Source organism: Chinchilla lanigera, unplaced genomic scaffold (genome assembly GCF_000276665.1).
Source record: "Chinchilla lanigera isolate Chin_1 unplaced genomic scaffold, ChiLan1.0 scaffold00118, whole genome shotgun sequence".
In the NCBI taxonomy this organism is placed as follows: domain Eukaryota; kingdom Metazoa; phylum Chordata; class Mammalia; order Rodentia; family Chinchillidae; genus Chinchilla; species Chinchilla lanigera.
In genome coordinates, this window is record NW_004955519.1 from 4279768 (window position 1) to 4298656 (window position 18889).

An 18889-nucleotide genomic window follows, 5' to 3' on the forward strand; every position below is an offset into this window, starting at 1 on the left:
GAATGCAAGAGGTAGGACTCTGGAAGAGACAGGAGTAGGCAAAGACTTTATGAACAAAAACATGTTCACACAGGAAATATCACAAAGAATCAACAACTGGGACCTCAGCTTATTAAAAAGCTTTTGAACAGCAAAAGAAATCACCAATAAAGTGAAAAGACATCCCACAGAGTGGGAAAAATTTTTTGCTAGCTGTTCTTCAGACAAAGTGCTAATATGTACAAGATATAAAGAACAAAAAAACAGACCTTCCAAATTCAAAGACGCAATCCAAAAATGGGCATCTCAGATGAGAATACACACTTCTCAGAAGTATAAACAGCAAATAAATATATGAAAACACAAAACAGTGCTCCAGAAAGAATGGCTATTATCAAGAAAACAGCTAATAAAAATGCTGGCAAGGTTGCGGGGAATAAGGAATACTTCACCACTGTTGCTATGAGTGTAGACTGGTGCAATCACTGTAGAAATCAGTGTGGAGATTGCTCAAAAAACTAGGAATAGAAGTCCCATTTGACACTGCTAGTCCCCTGTTGGGTATCTTCCCAGAAGAATTAAAATCATCAGAGAACAGAGATATATGTGTACTCATGTTCATAGCAGCACAGTTTGTAATAGCAAAATCTTGGAAGCAACCCAAATGTCTATCAACCAAGGAATGGATAAAAAAGATGATTTTTTTAATATAATGGAATATTACTCAGTCATAAAGAAAGATAAAACTGAGACATTTATAGCTAAATGGATGGACTTTGGGGCCGTAATCATAAGTGAAATAAATCAGACACACATGTGTAAATATCGCAATATCTCTCTAGTGTGAGAAACTAAAATTGTAAATAAGAACCAAAGTGTACAACAGATATTGTAAAATAGGAAGAAACTGCTCAAAAGAAAAAGGAACTAGGAAGAGGGGACAAGGAAAGGAAGGAGAGGAAAGAAAAACAATCGGAAAAGAAAGATAAAATGAAATCAGAGCTTTGTAAATGGGGAGGGGAAGGGGGTTTGAAAGGAGGGGATGGGAATGGGGGAAAAAAGAGGAATCATGAATATAGAATAGTTTGTTAATTACAGCTTATCAAAAGACTCTGAGTTTAATTCAAATGTATGCCAATACCTTTCAAAGTAAGGTAATATTCAGAGGCGGATATTCTGATCAGATGTCTTAAAGAAATTTCTGGAATATTCACATTTGAAGATTCCTTATGAATGAAAGTCTTTGACTTAAATCTAACCAAAAACTGGGACATTATTCTTTGTACATTTTCATTATACTGTGCTAACAAGCTTAGTTGCAAACAAATAAAATACTTGAGTAGAAAGAGGAAGAAAGAAAGAAAGAAAGAAAGAAAGAAAGAAAGAAAGAAAGAAAGAAAGAAAGAAAGAAAGAAAGAAAGGAAGGAAGGAAGGAAATAAATTACCAGAGTGTTTCCAACTCAAAGGAAGAGGAAATTCCAATCTAATCAGCTTGAGATTTAGACCTTATTCACAGTCCCCTCACTTGAAGTTTGGCAATTAAAGTGTTCTCCATAGGCTATTCAGGATGCTGAGAGATTTTTTTTAAAACATTTGTGAAAGTTTATACAGTAAGTATAAAAACTTCCACAATAGTCCAAGGAGCTTATACTAGCCTGGAATAAAAGAAACTTCCTTCAGGGGTAGGAGGTGGAATTTGAGCAACACATAGTAGCTTGAGATAGAAAAAAATATTTAAAGGTCACAATTGTTGAGAAATAATAGTAATGGGCTCCCTGTCCTAAAAAGCATTCAAATATACCTGAGTGAATAACAGCCATGGAGTGCCTACTAGGGATTTCTGAATGTAGAGGACTGGACTGGAAGAGTTAGCAAGCCCTTTAGCTCAGACACTGACACATTTTACTTTCAAAATTTTTAATATTAGTCCATATTTGCAGGAGCTAAATATTACTTTCATCATAGGGGAATTGGCACATGTACACAACACATCTTACTTAATTCTATCCCTGCATCTTCTTCCCCTCCTCTCCTTTCCCTCTCCCTCCATTTCTTGGTCTCCTCTCCTTTTGCAAGAACCACTTAGGAAGCGAGCTAGCAAAATTCTAGCCCAAAGCCACAAATTTCTTTTCCAAGGAGCTACCAAATTCATTGTTACTAGGCAACTGGAAAATGTAGGAGGAGTAAGAGAAATCATTGTCAGCTGACATGAATGATAAGCTAGTTAAAAAAAACTTTCTGAACACACTGTATATTTCAGTTTTAAATTTCATCTACAAAACAAGGACATGCTGTCACATTAGCTGTATTCTCAGACATTCCTTGTGAGATCCTGATCATGGCTGTGAGCGTTGATCCAAATTCATGTATGCAGGTAACTTGGTCCCAGGCCAAAGCATACAGTGTCCTGTGAAAGACACAAGCGTTAGAGGTGGACATTGCCCAGACCTCTAGATTGAAATGCTCGGTACACACCAAAGAAAAATCCCTCGCCAATTGCTTGGACTCAGAAGAGACAGCATGAAATGAATGACCTGTGTTTTAAAGGCTGGATCTGCTTTTTGCCCACTTTGAACTCCAGGGCCGTCTGGGGTGCTGCTGTTTTCTCTTTTGCCTGCATCCTCCCTGGTGCTAGTTTGTGATTCTGCACCATGCACCACATGATGTAGCCATTTCCCGGCCACTAAGCCACAGCTGAGCTGGACATTGATTCTGAAAGGGAACCTCCAAGTGCGATCCCGGCAAATCTAGATTTGAATGGTTCTCAATGCATGGCCTGGGATTCCTGAGCTATTATCTCCATGACCCACTTTCCTCATCCAAGGAGACATGATGCAAGCAAGGTGTCTACATAGTAAGGTCACCAGTAATGTGTGGGAGCGAATCTAGTGTTCTCACCACATGTGCAGGGAGGTGCTCAGGAAAAGGCCAGGCTCACTTCCGTCTGTCCCTGCAGGTGACTGAAGAGCCCCCAGGAGAGCCATGAAAGTCTGTTTTTTCCAACACTGAGGACAATTAGACCCTTAAGCATCTCACAGGCAAAAATGGAATCTTCTTGTCTTCCCTCTCCAAGATGACGGTGGTAAAATATAGAAGGTCAAGTTGCTTCCTCTCCAAGGTCCTCTCCAAGGTCCTCTCCAAGGTCCTCCCCAGTGGGCCTTCTTCCCAGGTGTGATCCTAGGCCGGCTCTGGCTTTCTTCCCCACCCCAGAGAGTGCTGCGAAGTTCTTGTCCTTCTCTCCTTCCTCCATTAAATTCACCTCCTCTCCACAGTGCCCAGCACACGCAGGCATTTAGGTGCAGTGGTGAGATCCGGGGAACTCTCAGCTGTATTTTTAAAAATCACTTGGAACTGATATTTATTTGTAGTTTAAAATTAAACTGGGCCAGGCCTAGTGGTGCACACCTATAATCCCAACACTTGGGAGGCTGAGAGAGGAGGATCTCTATAAGTTCAAGGCCAGCCAGCTTGAACTACATAGCAGATCCTGTCTCAAAACACTAATAATGATAATAATAATAATAATGTAAAAATAAAATAAGATTAAGTTGGCCAAGGTAGCATGTGCCTAAAAGTCCCAGCTATGAAGCAGGTTGAGGTAGGAGAATGAGCTCAAGAGGATGAGACCAGCCTGGGCAACACGCAAGACTGTCTGTCTGTCTGTCTGTCTGTCTGTCTGTCTCTCTCTCTCTCTCACACACACACACACACACACACACACACACACATAGACACACATGCAATTATGAGGAAAACATCTCTTCTGTGGAGTAAGGTAGAACCGTATTTTTTCCTGATCATAAGAATAACTATTTTAATTCCTAGCAATGTAAGAAAAATTATGCTCATTGTGGAAGTCTGGGAAAACAGAAATGCACAAAAATAAAAACTCCATAATCTCGTATCCTAGAGCCAGATCCTATAAATATCTTGGTGTAGGTCAGTATATTGATATATATTAGTAACACTAGGGTCACTGCTCTGATATGTAAGTCCCAAGCTGGACTTGGCGGCACATGCCTGTAACCCCGGCACACCGGGAGGCTAAGGTAGGAGGATCACAAGTTGGACCCCAGCCTGGGGCAGTTAGAAACTTAGTGAGACTCTCTCAAAATTAAAAAAAAAAATTTAAAAAGCGCTGAGGATGTATCCCAGTGCCAAAGACCCAGGTTAGATCACCAGTAACCCTCCCCCTCCCCGCCACAATCCTAACATAGTTAATGGCCCCAGTAAAACCACAGTGTATATCTGGGTCACCAATGTGTCCAAGACAGTTGCAGGCTGTGTGTGGAATCAAATCGCTCAGAGACCCAGGCTGCTGGGGTCTCACGGAGACTCCACAGGGACCTAGGTGTGGAGGAGTCCCCTGAGGGGCAGCGAGGCAGATGTGGGGAAGCGAGGCAGTGGAAGACTTTGTGAGGAAGGCTCGGGAATGGTGGACAGTATCTCTGATCTCATTGATCAGACAGAGCTTAGCTCCCACATACCCGGGAAGGAGTCTGGGTGACCTAATCTGACTGATAGAAGAAATACAGTTGTTGAAAAACGTAACCAAGGGCAGGGGGATGTAGCACAGCGCTTGCCTCGCATGTGGGAGGCCTTGGGTTCTATCCACAGCACAGCAAAAATAAGTAATAATCTCTACCGTAGTGAATTTTCTTTCATTTCAATACATATATGTATATTTGAAGACAATCAGGGTTGTAATGTATATTTAGCTTTCAAAAAGAGCCAGCATCTCTGAGTGTTTCTCCATGTAATTCTTTGTAAAAAAGGCCACATGATATCTCATCCTGTCCTATACATCAGGCTTTCTTAACCTCAGCACTACTCATGTCTGGAGCCAGATCATTCTTTGTTGGGGGTGGGGGTGGGCCATTGGGTAGGTTGTAGGGGTTTTTTTTGTACTGGAGATTGGATCCAAGGCCTTCACACTGAGCTCTATTTCCAGGACTTTTTATTTGTTTATTATTTTAATTTTGGGACAGGATCTTGCTAAGTTGCCAAGGTGGGATCTGAACCTACAATCATCCTGCCTCAATCTCCCAGAGTACCGGGATTACAGGCAAGCACCACCACTAGGCTGCCCTGCAACTCACAACAGTCCTCCTGCCTCAGCCTCCTGAGTACTGAGATCACAGGACTGCCTGTCTGAATAGTAGGCACTTTAGTGGCGTCCCTGGTTTCTACCTACTAGAAGCCAGCACCCCCACCCCCACCCCTGGCTGTGATCATGGGAATTGCCCCAGATATTGCTAAGTGTAATTTTATGTAACTACTCCCCTTCTCTGGAGCAACTGTTGCATTCTTGTTTTTGTATTGTTCTTTTGTTTGCTCTTTTATCTCGCTCTCTGATAAATAGCCTTTTGCAGTAATTTCAACTTTAGCAGTTGATATTTACTTAGGAGAGAGTCCCAGAAGAAGGATTTTCAAGTCAGAGGCTATGAATATTTTTAAGTCTCTTGATACATACCGCCAAATGGCTTTCCAGAAAGCCTTGATCAATTTGTTCACCCACCTGAAGTGTAACTTGCTTTACTCCGACAAGATTTTGGTCACATAATATGAGAAAAGGTATTATTATTACTTTATAATAGCATTTTAAAAAATAATAGTGAAATCAAATATGCTCATTAGCCTGTGCTTGCACGCTGCTAGTAACCTTTGTTCATTTTCCAACTGCTGTTATGTTTTTCTTAAGGGTTTTAGGGACACTCACTACTGAAATCAACCCATGACACTTTCAAAGCAAGGACAATTTTCTACTAAAACGTGGCTTTCCTTTGACATTCTGTACACAATTGTTATAACTCGGTTTTTTATCACAGCACCCCATTGTGAGTAGCTCCAATATTTGGACAGCTGTTCTTTGGTTAAAAAAAATTCCAGACTTCTAGGCAATGACTGAAAGCAGACCAATAGGTTTACTTTCATCTCAACACTCAAAACTGGCCAGTTCTGAGGTCCAGGGCGGCTCACTGAGGTTTGTCAGATTGTCACCCTCAGATCCTGTGCTGCTGTTTTCACTATTTCTAGGAGCCTCCTAAGATCTAGGAACCAACCAAGCTCCTGTTCCTTAAACCAGGACATAGAACCAGGTCCTCATTGCACTTGCTCGGCCCACCGCTGTCATCCGTCCCTCGCAGGTGCCTTCAGTCGCCGTCATCTGAAGTGGGTTCCTACATAGATGTCCACTCAGGAATCCTTTAAATGGATTGTAACAAGAGGACAAAAAGTTAAACCTATGAGCTCCCTGCTACTTTATTACTGCGTAAAGATTGGTTAGGAATAATTATTCCTGTGGGATTGTGAAAATGAGCCCATGATCCGCCTAGCACAAATCTGCATCCTTTTATGTAAAATATTATTAGCCTTTCTAGAGCTCTGCCTTGATAAAATCTTTCCTAATCCAATAAATTTCAATAGATGAATGCTTGCTTCCTTCTCCTTTTCTCAGTCCCAAATCCTCTCTCTTCTGGTTTAAATGTTCCTTAAATGTGCTACCTATTGTTACTATTTATGTAACCCTCTGTAAACCCTCTGTTCAAGTATCACGATGTATTTCCAAAACAATAAAGGAACACTACATAAAATATCAGAGGCAAATATCTGGCTCAGAAATGTCACAGGAGGCATTAGCCCGACAGAAACTGCAAGGGTCTCATGGCTTTTCTAATACCTCTGGGAACAGGAAGATCCTTTTCTAAGGAGACAGAAGGAATTTAAGCCCTGGCTACTGTTAAACCATTAATTCACTTGAAGGCTCAAAGGCGGGGTCGGAAGAGCCACAGCAGAGGTTGGTTGGAGCAAGTCTCCGAGGTCTCCAAGAACCTTCCAGGATGGGCTTCTGGGGGTCCTGTGGGCTGACTTTGGACACCACCAGATCAGGGCCCACCCCGCATAGAGAGTGCCACCTGTGTCCTTCTAAGCCACTTGTCCTTCCCCAGGTAACTTCAGCCAGGGCTTTGCGGCTAGGGTGCGCACCAGAGTCACTTGGTGGCTCTCACGGAGCAATGCCCAGGTCCCACCCGCAGAGGCCCTGATGAAATACCGTTTCCAAAAACGGACCAGCCCATTCTCCTGTGAGACCCGCTGAATGAAATCACCACCTGCAGCGCGTGTCTGAACAAAAGGATCTGGGACTGATGGACGCGAAGCTGCCAAATCTCGGGTGTCCTTGTTCAGGGTCTGGGGCCTCAGTTTCGGGATCTGTACAATGGGCAATGGCCAAGCTCCAAGTTCCCTCCAGCTCTAGCAGTTTTGCATTTGGGACGCGGATCAGGCCTCTGCCGTCCTAGGAGCCCTGTCCTCTCTGTCCACTCTGCCCCCACACTCCGCTGGATTTTCGCCCTTGTTCGGGGTCCCGGGAGATGGCTTTGGGCTGTGTGGGCAGCCAAAGCCGCCCGCTACCCCCTACCGGGCCCTCGCCGCGGGCGCACAAAGCCCCCGGCGCTGACGTCAGGGCCCCTCTCGGCTCGGCCGGCCCCCAGTGCGGGCGGAGCCGCGCGCGCTCCCACCCCAGCAGAGCAGAAGCGGCGGCCAGCGCACCATCCCCGCGCAGCCAGCCCGGAGCCCGGCCCGCGCACGTGCCCTCCCGACCTGCAAACTTGTGCCACCGGCCCAGCCCGGTCCCGAGGAGCCCGAGCGCCAGCACCCGCGCCCCCCTCCCCGCCCATCGCCAGCCATGGGTAAGCGAGGGCGCTGGCCTCGCGCCACGGCCTCAGCTACGGCCCTGCGCCCCTGCCCGGGAGGGGCGCGCCGCACCCCCGCTTAGGTGGGACTGCCTCCGCCACCTCCGCCACGCCGTGGATTTAGGGGCGTGGGGTGTAGGAGCTGGAGGTGGGAGGTGGGAGGGCGCGGCGGGCCCAGGTGTCTGGAACTCCCAGGTGTGCGTCTCCGCCCCATCCCGGGGGCGCCTCAATTCTAGCTGCAACCGGGCTGCACCCCTGGGCGTGCGATGCGTGGGAGCAGAAAAGCTGCGTCCCGGGGGGGCCTGGGGGGTGCGGAGAGCAGACGGCGCTTCCCGGCTACGGGGCTCCTGCCTTAGTTCAAGTGGTTGGTAGAGAGTACCTTCTTGCTCTTTCCTCGGGACGATCTTGTCGCACGAGGTCGCAGCCCCGAGTCCAATCCTGTCCCGCCCTGCCGTCATTGTGTTCTCTTTAAACCTAGGGCAAACGCCTGGGTCCCCAACCTGGGGTGGTGGTGGTCCGAGAGCTCTTCTCGAAACCGTCACCCCTGAAGTCAGCAAAGCGGGCCGGGAGGGGAGAGGGCAAGATGGGATCCAGGGTTAGCTTCTCTTCTTTGTCCCTGTCCTCTGTTCTAACGGCCGGGGCACAGGTGGGAAGCCGGTGCCCGTGCAAGTGGGGGACCGGACAGCAACGGTGAACGCCTTGTTGCGGGAGAAAATCTCCCACCTGGCCTGAGGCGGGCGTTAGGCGTCTGGAGGAGCCTTTCTGTCATTTCCCAATACTCCAGAATGCTGCCGTCAGCAACATGTTACAGGGGGACTCTATAGGGACAAAACTCGTAAAGAGCGCCGTAATTCCGCCGCACTCCTGGAGAGCCCGGCTTGGCAAGGGTTTTCTTTCTCTCTCTCTCTCTGCTTCGTTATCTTTTTCTAGTGACAGACAGCGCCAGCCGCAAGCGCCGCCAGGAGTCTGAAGAGCTCCTCGGAAGTATTCCTGATGAGGAAGCCAGTGGGTTCAGCCCCTTCATTTATCTCTTGCCTACCTTTCCTCTGCTCTGAAGTGTTGGGGAGGGCGGGGAGGTGGTCATTTTGTACTGGTTAAAATTTTTGGTGAGGGAAGTAAGGACAGCACATTATTTAAAAGGAAGCTCAAAGAATTTTATAGTTTGATTTTTAAAAAAATTATTATGAGCAAAATATGAAAGGAAGGCCCTGAATCCAACAGGAAATTTTCTTCCCAGAAAGTTAGGGGAGAGCTAGGATAAGATCCTTCTAGAAAGGACAGAATTGAGTGCTCTGTACCTCTGGTGCCTACCTCTTTTAATGCTCCTATATGATTTCACTCACGTTTCCCCCACTTTTTTGGTGTGTGATTCTAGGAATTGAACCCAGGGCTTCTGCACTGAGCTACATCCCTGTATTTTCATTTTTATTTTGAGACACAGTCTCACTAAATTGCTCAGTTGCACAGGCTGGGCTGGAACTTGTGATTCTCGTGCCTCAACCCCCCAGAGTGCTGAGATTATAGGTGTGTGCACCACCATGCCCGGTGAAAGCTCCCTTTTATATGAGGTTCATACACGAAAATCACAGGATGGCTGTGGATTATCCTGGGCCTGCACTGGCAAGAGCAGCCCCCAAAGATGTCGCCGTTACGTAGAAGTGTAGCATCAAGGAAATCACTAGCTCATTTTTCTGAAATAAGGTTATTTCTGGGTTTTGGATGCCTGATGTTTAGATTTGTGTGTCAAATTAGAACATGGAATTACCACATGGGGACGTTCTTCACAGTGGCTTTCCTAGTACCCAAGACTTAGTTCAGGTGGGCTTTATTTGTAGATAGGTGTGGTGGACGCTGTTTTCACAAAGCAAGTGCCCAAACCACAGGTCTGTTCTCAAGGAAGTACTTCTTGTCTCAGACAATTATTGGTCCTACACTTTAATTGCCAATTTATGTTAATTTGCGCATATTTCACTGGTTCTGGCAGTATCCTTGGTTTTTAGTTTTTACTTTTACATTTAAAAGGGCTGGGAGAAAGTTCTCTTCATGCCAGAAAGAAAACACACTGATTTCCTTTAGATTTTTGGTAAATACACCACAGGGCCATGAACTGGTTTTATTTTTCCAGATGTGTTTAATTACAGAACATACCCCATGAATGTATTAATTAAAATGATTTAATGCTGGGAAACTTCTGGCCATTGGTCCATGGAGCTGATTCTTACACAATTCACTTCCTTAAAGTGGTACTAGTTAATTCACTGGTAAAATAGATGAGGTTTGTACGAACAAAAGCCCTTTGGGCTCACATTGAAACGTTTTCAAAAACCTCTAAGTAGGAAAATAAAGTAATGAACAGCGATCGTGTGTACATTTCTATCTTTCAGTGCATCTTAAAACATGAACTTTTTTTAAAAATTTTTGAGTCAGTTTAGTTTCACAGCTTTGTTTAGCTGTAATTCACATACAATTTACACATTAAGAACAAAGGTCAGTGGGTTTTAGTGTATTCAGAGTTGTGCAACCATCACCACTATCTGATGTGAGAACATTGTCCTCACCCCGCAGAATCCTTGGACCTGTCAGCAGCAGATCCCCTCTCTCCCCTCTCCCAGCCCTTAGCAACCACTAACCTACTTTCTGTCTCTATGGATTTGCCTCATCTGATGTTTCATGTCAATGGAATGAGCCAATTAATGTTTGGACTGTGTTTGACTGTTCAGTAACTTTGGTTATTTTGCACAATGAGAAGAGGTTGACGTGTTGTTTGTATGTAGTACACCACCTAATGAGTGTGTTGAAACTAATTATTTCTCTGGCTGAAGGGTTCCACAGAGCACCTGGCATGACCTCTACCCTCCGGTGTTACTCTGGTTTTATATGACGGGAATCTACCTTGGCCAAAAGAATTTTTATTCTGGTACCCTGTTCTTAGGCCTGAAGACATAGTAAGTAAACGGAATCAGTGTGGTAACTTCTTGCAAGGCATTTGTGCACTAGCTGTCCTGCTTCAACATGGCTTATGTATCCAAAGAGAAATACTGATTTGGTTTCATTAGCTGCCTCTAAGTTGAAATGAAAATTGCATGTGGAATGATCAGACGTAGCAAAACATTGGAAAAATTGTTTGGACCCATTTTGTCCAAAGAGCTTTGGGGTTTTGTTGGTGGTGTTTTTTGTTGTTTGTTTTTTTAAGGGATCTCCCGTGTTGCCAATCTGGTCTCTAACTCAAGCGGTCCTCCTGCCTCAGCCTCCAGAAGTTGCAGCTGGGACTACAAGTGTATACCAGTATGCCCAGCTGAAAGAAAGGCTTTACAACTTTAGAATAAAGTTGAACATGGTCAATCATTTCACTAAATAGCAATTTTAAAAATACTAGTTTAGAGTGTTTTAGCTGAGATGTGTATGCAAATCATCTCCTGATTTTCAGGAGAAACTAGTACCTGACCCAGTGGCCTGGGCGGTGCTGGGTGTCTTTGTTTCTGATGCTGCAGATCCTGCTGATGCCCAGGCCAATGAATGCAGGAAAAGCCTGGCTGCCCTCAGTGGCCTAGAACTGCTCACCTCACTCCCAACTTGGAGAAATCATTTCCTTTTCTTAACCTCAATATAAAACAATCCAGTGAGGTCACTTCTTTGGGTCCTTGCAAATCTACAAGTATGTAATTTAGACAGAAGTAATGGCAGAATAATAATATGCATGAAAAACGTGAGGAAACAGCTGGCTAACTGTTTAAACATGATCTCTGCAGTTGGCTTCAGTGCCTGCCCTCCTATGGGATGCTTGGCTCTCCTCCAAGGAAGCAGGTGGAGGGAGCTATAATGGGCTCCGGCCTGGGCTCCTCTCGCCTCTCTACACCAGAGCCCAGCTACACCAGAGCTGTCTACACTATCTTCGCCCCATGCCCAGGGCCCGGGCTGTGTGCTGGAAAGGAAGCACACTGAAGACCCCTACCTGCAGTGCTTGATCCAGAAGTTTGCTCAGAAATTCAGATGCCACTGGACACACAAGATGGGTGTCTTGTGTGAATAACCCCAGCACATGCTGGCCAGCCTCTCCCTTGGATTCTGATGTCTAAAGCAAGGCGCCACCCCTAGGTCTTGGAAAGTGCCTCTCATGTCTTGCCATGCAGACTGAAATTTTGAGTAAATCTCCTAGTCCAAGACCACAGAGTACAGTACTGCTGGCGACAAACAGGAAGTAATTAGTTCCTTATTAAATAATTTCTGCTCTAGCAAAAGTGGCCCAACCACCTGCCCCACCCCCACCCACGCCCATGGTTGATTCCCGGAGCAGGGCCTTATTCTCTGCTGCACTGCAGATCAGGCCGTTGGGTGGTCTGTTGAAAATGCCAAAGTGGTGAGTCAGACAAAGTGCCACTTCGGTGTCCTAAACATTTTACTTAACTTTCAACATGAAGTCCTTGATATTTTGTTGCACAGTCTAGGTCTTTGCTTTGAGTGTGAAGTCCCGATTGGTGTTCCTTGCAGTCTGTCTTTCTTTTTTTTTATTTTAAAGAGAATAAAAATTTTTAAAAAAACATTACAAAGCCAGGCGTTTAGTTCAATGGCACAGCCCCTGTCCAGCAAACATGAAGTCATGAGTTGTATTCCCAGTACCAAAAAAAAAAAAAAAAAATCTTTTAAAAAAAACTAAAGACAATGCAGAATTTCCAAACAAGATGATAGGAAATCAACAATGGTTGTTATATTGCATATTGTTATCTTCAAAGTAGTTGTTCACATTACCAGCTATAGGCATGCAAGATTGATCAAACAATTAAGCGTTAACTGTTCCTCTCGATAAACCGATAGGAATTAGTAGTACGATTATCTTGCAGTCTTTCTTATACCAACTGCAGCTAAATTTCGGTGCCTTCTTATCTCCAGTTTCAGAGTCTTCTAAAATACAATGACCGCCAGGCATGATGGTACCTGTAACCTCAGCACTCAGAAAGCTGAAGCAGGCAGATCTCTGTGAGTTTGAGGTCAGTCAGGACTAGGAGAGGACGAGGAAGAAGGAGGACATAAAGTAGAATGAGAACATAAGGGCACCGGGAGCAGATCAGTGTGCGGAATCCTTTCTTCTATTTGTGGTGCTAGGGATGGAGCCCAGGAGTTCGTACATGCTAGGCAAGTCCCCTACCTCTGAGCTACACCCCCAGCCCCACAGCCCTATCCCACCTACCCCACCCTGTATCACCTATCCCACAACCCTTCAGCCTGTAAAAGTGTCTTGCCCATAATTATTCTCCCAACTATTTTCCAAGTGATTTTACTTTTGTTAAGACTTTCCAAAGCAATGAACCTGGTTTTCAAAGAAAGAACCCTCACGACTCATATTCAATCAGTTTCTGTAATGTTGAAATACATTTCATAACGACAATAACAAATACAACTTGTGTAAACAAGCTTGGGAACAATACAGTGCTTCAGGACACAATCCAGCTGGTTGGAGCAGGGTCACGCAGATGTTCTGTATGGCTTAGAAAAGATTGCTGGCTACAAATAGGTGGGTGACTCTGGTGGACTCTTGGAAGAGAACTACTGCTATACTTTTAGGCCACTGTCATCCGGTTAATAATTTTAACATGATTTTTCTCGTTATGATTAGCTGGCTTGTTAGTGTTTTCAATATGCCTCCTTTCTGTTCAAATACCAAATTAGCCAAAAGCAGAGATAATTGTATTCATTGTTGTTTCCCAGTAGTCATTCAATGATTGGCATAATGTGGGCACTCCACAGGTATTTGTTGAAAAACTGCAGATTTTATCATATAAAATGCACTTTATAGAGGTCTATCTATATTACACATGTACAGATTTCATGGCATATAAAACTTTTATTTTTATCATTTTAATATTCGTATATCAATCCACAAGTTTTACTTGTATATTATAAGCTGATAATATGCACTCAATTAAATAGGGCAAATGACATTCTTTAATACTATTACTACTTTCATCACATAATTTCACAGAATGACAGAATTTCAACCCTTGAAGTCACTTTTGAAGTAATTCAGTCACTGCAGCAGACACAGACACAAGAACAATTTGAAGAGCAGCTTGAATGTTCTTCTATTACTTTTTGTGCCTTTAGCTTTTCTCGAGATGTGATATAGTATTTTTCTGTCTCTGGTGAAATGTACTTCTCTCTTGTTGGGTTTTTTGACGTTTGCGAATGTAAAGGGTAAAACACTGTTTCAGGGAAACTCATTATGCCGCGAGGATAAGAAGGGACAGTTTTGAGTTTGCATCCTCGCTGTGAGGGCTAGGGCTGAGTCAGTGCCTCCTGCAGTGCCACCCAACTAGCCTGTGCCAGGCGCCAGCCTGTGCTTCTCTGGTCCCTGTCATCGCTGTGACGTACTCCACGACAGGTAAGACTGCTGATCACCCACAGCCCTTCCGAGGCCTGTCCGCACAGGCCTGGACCCTACTGTCTTGAAGCAAAAACACCAAGTCTCCGTTCACAAATAACCAGTCACTTCACTAAGGCAGATAAAGGGTTCTGAAGGAAGCTGGAGGTCCTGACTGAGGACAGAAGTGGGAGGTGGTATTACAGACAGGGAGGCCGCTACTTTAATCTGAGTCCGGAAGGATGAACAGGATAATGCGGGGCTGGGAATGCTCCAGGGCCTGGGTACAAATGGGCATAACAGGAGCCAGGAGGGAGGCTGGGTGCTTGGGCGCCCTGAGTGTGGGAGTGGGAGAGCCCAGCCAGGCTGAGTGACACCATGAAGGGACTTGCTCCTTGTTGTTCTGTTGGCTGGGGCTAGAGAGTCAGAAGGCTTTTAAGCACCGAGTGATAGTTGGAGGAAAATGACAATTTCCCAGAGGGGATAAAAGGAACCCATCGAGATGGAGAAGGCTTAGTGTGTGATTTGGAGATCAGACGGGAATCTAGGGACAGGGAAAGCAGGGAAGGGGAATTCAAAAGGATCCAGATAGCTGGGCATGGTGGCACAGTCCTGGAATCCCAGCACTCAGGAGGCAGAGGCAGGAGGATCACTGCAAGTTCGAGGCCAGCCTGGGTTACAAAGTGAGTTTGAGGCCAGCCTGCACTAGGTAAAAAAAACCCTGTCTGAAAATAACAGAAATAATTTTAAAATGGATCAAGATGCCATATGTATATGTAGCAACTCCCCAGGAGGAATGTATGTATCATGTATGGCAAACATACTGGTTTTTAAAAAGGGAAAAAGAAAAATATTTGAAGAGACTCACTGTTTAGAACACACACACACACACACACACACACACACACACACACACAAATCAAAGCATAGAAGCAGCTCTGAGGAGGGTGAAACCTCGTGGCTTCTATGAAGCTTCCGGTGGGGCCCGGCCTGGCAGGTGTGGTGAGAAGACGGGGGAGAGGTAGGAACAAGCTGAGAGTAGAGGCAGGGAGAGTAGGAAAGGAGACCGGGAGAGGCTGCTAAAAGCCAGATGGAAGTAACATTTAGCTGATTACAAATGGACACAAATAAGTTAATCCTGCAAAAATGTTTTTAATCTTGCCTGTTGTCTCCTCCCTTTCAAGGGTAAAGTAGGGAACCGAAGGACCGGCTTTCCAAGATGGAGAAAGGTATGGGTGCTCTCTCCTTTAACTCCGCAATGCCTGGGGGTTGAAACAGAAGCCACGCTGTCTGTTTATTTGGTATCACTTTTTGAAGTACCATTATTTCTTCCTTAAGTATTTGAAAGAATGTGTCCATGAAGCCCTCTGGGTCTGGTGTTTTCTTTGTGGAAATGTTTTACGTTATACATTCTATTTCTTTTAACAGACTTATTCCGTGTCAGTTGTGGTCAACTGTGTTTTTCGAGGACTTTGTGCATTTTATCTAAGACATTAAACTTATTGGTATAAAGTTCATGTTATTCTTGTATTACCTGTTTCATCTTTTTGTCTATTGGCTTGATAGTGATATTTCCTTGTTTCCTGTGAAAAGGGTGAAATTTTTTTGTTTTTTTTTTTTTGAGACAGCATATTGCTGTGTAGTTCAGGCTAGCCTTGAACTCACTATGTAACCCAGGCTGATCTCAAACTCACGGTGATCCTTCTGCTTCAGCCTCCCAAGTGCTGGGATTCTAGGCATGCAGTACCACACCTGGCTGAAGAGGGTAATTTGTATTCTTGCTCACTTTTTATCTGTAATTTTTGCAGTACTGGAGATCAACCTAGGGGTACTCACCACTTAGGTACATCCCCAGCTTTTTATATCCCTTTTCTAAAGACAGGATCTGGCTAAGTTACCAGGCTGACCTTGAGCTTGCAAGTTCAAGTTCCTCCTGCCTCAGCCTCCTGAGTAGCTGGTATTACAGGTTTGTGCCACCATGCTTGGCTTGTTAATTTTTGAGTACTCTCTTTAAAATTGTTTTAATGGTTTGACACTTATATTGTGATAATTATACCCAGTAGACACACTGATCACTTAATAAAAGTGAATACATTTCCAGTAATTAACAAACAAGATTTTAATGTCTAAAAGTAACAGTTACTTACTTGATTACTCCCCAAAAGTCTGCCAGTGGAAACATTTTTAAACTTGATCTTTTGAATTTTACTCTTCTCAGGCTGCATAATGCTCAGTATATGCGAACTTGATGTCAAGTGCTGTGTTATAAATGATCTTAAGTTAGAAGGGATCTTCAGCTGGACTTAGTATTTGCTTGTGTATTTGTAGGGCGGTGAAATTCGAATTGGCATTACTACAGTTAGGTACTTAAAAAAATTGCCTTTGCTTCCCAGCTGAGTATACTTCTAGAGTGGAGTTTCTCAACCTCAGCTCTACTTGTGTCTTGGGATGGATGAGTCTTTGTTATCTTGTATGGTTCTGTGCATGGTAGGGTGTTTAGCAGTGTCTGCGGCCTCTACCCCATGCTGTAACAATCTGTTAGTTGTAGCAACCAAAAATGTCTCCAGACGTTGCCAAGTAACCCTGGTGGGGAGGGGGAGAGCAGTTGCACCACACTGAGAAGCAGTGTGTAAGAGGGATGGATGAGGTTTTGAGCTTTGCATTATCATGAAATCTGAGCAGTACGATCACTGGACTCTGTTGAGCACATCTGCAGAATGGGAGGATCTTTGATTAGAAAGTGTTTCTCTTTCCCAAAGGGATGTTTGATTTTCCTTGCTGGAGAAAGTTTTACTTCGTTTTTATCTTTTCCCAACATCACCAGAGGGTCTAGAGGTATAATGGGTAGCCTGGCAGATGACCTGATTCATTCTTTCTCTGGAGTGAAATGGTGCCTATACCACCTCAGAGGAGAGGTGACCTCCCCTGGACATAGAATGACAGCTCTTCCTTGGTAACAGATACAGAGCACTGACTCCATGAAGTTTGTTTTGCTTACTGAAATCATTTTCATTATGCTCCCTTCTCTTCATTAAGTAGGGAGACATGAAGCATCTAATCACATCCTTAATTACCATGATGGCCTTTCCAAATTTAGAATTCATCTCCTTAGCTATAATCAAATCTAGCCAGATTAAGCCTTTAAGACAGCGTTCCTGCACGTTCTCCTTAGGTTGCGTGGCCCGGTCTTCATCATGTTTGCCCATGTGTTTGAGAGGTGCAGGAGTCGGAGGAGACAGGATGCTCTCCCTCAGCATTCACAGAGGTCCTATTCCTACAGCCAAGATCTCCCTGCTCTTCCTACCTCCCGGCTCCTTCATGCTTAATTCCATCTGGATGTGGAGACCAGAGGTCCAGGTCTTCCCAAGACTGAGCAAACTTGCAAAAGAGTGCTATGTAAAGAGAGAAGGAACATGGAAAGGGAAAGTTAGAAGGACCTTAGAAAACGTGCTCTTTCGTATATGCATCAGGTCACTGTTTCAGGTTTAGAAATGTGGGCTTTACACTGTCTTTCTGAAAAGACTGTTTCAATGGCAGATTTTTAAATGGGAGCTTAAATTCAGACATCTGTTCCTTCACACAATGAACAAAGAATGGAGGTGTAATTAGCAAAGTAATTCAAACACTTAAGATAACTTTGTTTGGTGCAGCCCTTTATTTTATATTTTCCCTTTAGTTTTCTCATTTGGCATATTCTGACAGTTTCCATGGTAAGTAAAACAGAATTCGGAACATTAAAGGAATGCATTTCCACTGCATGAATTATTACCATTTTGCAAAGCCATTGTACTGGATTTCCGAAAACTGTTTGGAGCTCTGTTATATAATGATACCTTGTCACAAATATTTTTAGGTGTTTTGTAAGAGGCATGAATATTATAAAATCATTTAGAAATTTGTTAGTGAAATACAGTGTATACACAGAAGTGGGCAGATCACAGCCGTATAGCTGGATAATTTTTTTTACAAATATAACCAGCTCTTAGATTAAGGAGATTAAGGATGAACACAGGGCTGGGGCTGGGTTGTAGCTCAGTGGCAGAGTGCACAAAGTGATGCCTTGGGTTCCGTCCTTGGCACACACACACACAGACACAAAGGCAGAACATTACCAGCCTCTTAGAAATCCCCTTCAAGCTGCCTTTCTGGCATCCCAACAACAGTAATTACCCTTCATTTCCACCGGCATAGTTTCGCCTGGATTTTGCACTTTGAATAAATGGAATCATACAATACGAACTCTTGTATTGGCAGCTTTTGCTCAGCATTAATAGCATTAGTTTATAACCTGGGTATGTTTTCCATCTGGAAAATAGATCTGTTCCTAAATCGTGATGATTAAAAGCATTCACAAAATGCCTTTGCATATAGACCTCTGTGAGGAAGTTGCTTCATACCACCTACTTTCAGGGAAAACCACTAACACAGCAGCTGTGAGAAGGACTTTGAAAATACTTGTGGAGAGATGAGATAGGTGCATGGGAAAGAGGCACACAGCTGAAGAGATGACAAAGATAAAGCACCCCCTTGTCTACCTCAAAAGTGGAAAATGTATTGGAGTAGTGGTGGATACGGAGGAAGTGGTAGTGGCTCCATATTTGTTCAGGAAGTGATCAGTGTGAATGTCTCCTGGCTTCAGGATATAAGGATAGAATGGATGTTGAGGTCTTGTGCTGGGACACAATACCCAACGCTCTCAATTGAAAGGAAGAGAGGCTTATTTTGCTTTTTTAGAGGTTTCAGTCTGGGGCTGGGAATTTAGCTCAGCGGCACAGCGCCTGCCTGGCAAGTGCGAGGTCGTGACTTCGATTCGTGGTACTGGAAAAAACAAACAAACAAAAAAGTGGGGCTGGAGATTTAGCTC

The 18889-nt window shown here is 44.3% G+C and overlaps 1 protein-coding gene across 1 annotated transcript in view; it reads left to right on the forward strand.

Moving 5' to 3' along the window:
- The first annotated feature begins 7435 nt into the window (after positions 1-7435).
- Positions 7436-18889, forward strand: part of Gpm6b (glycoprotein M6B) — a 144986-nt gene continuing 133532 nt past the window's right edge. The window contains exon 1 of the mRNA XM_005409194.2: positions 7436-7667. Coding sequence (XP_005409251.1) covers positions 7664-7667 — 4 coding nt within the window. The 5' untranslated portion in view covers positions 7436-7663. The remainder of the gene's footprint in view (positions 7668-18889) is intronic.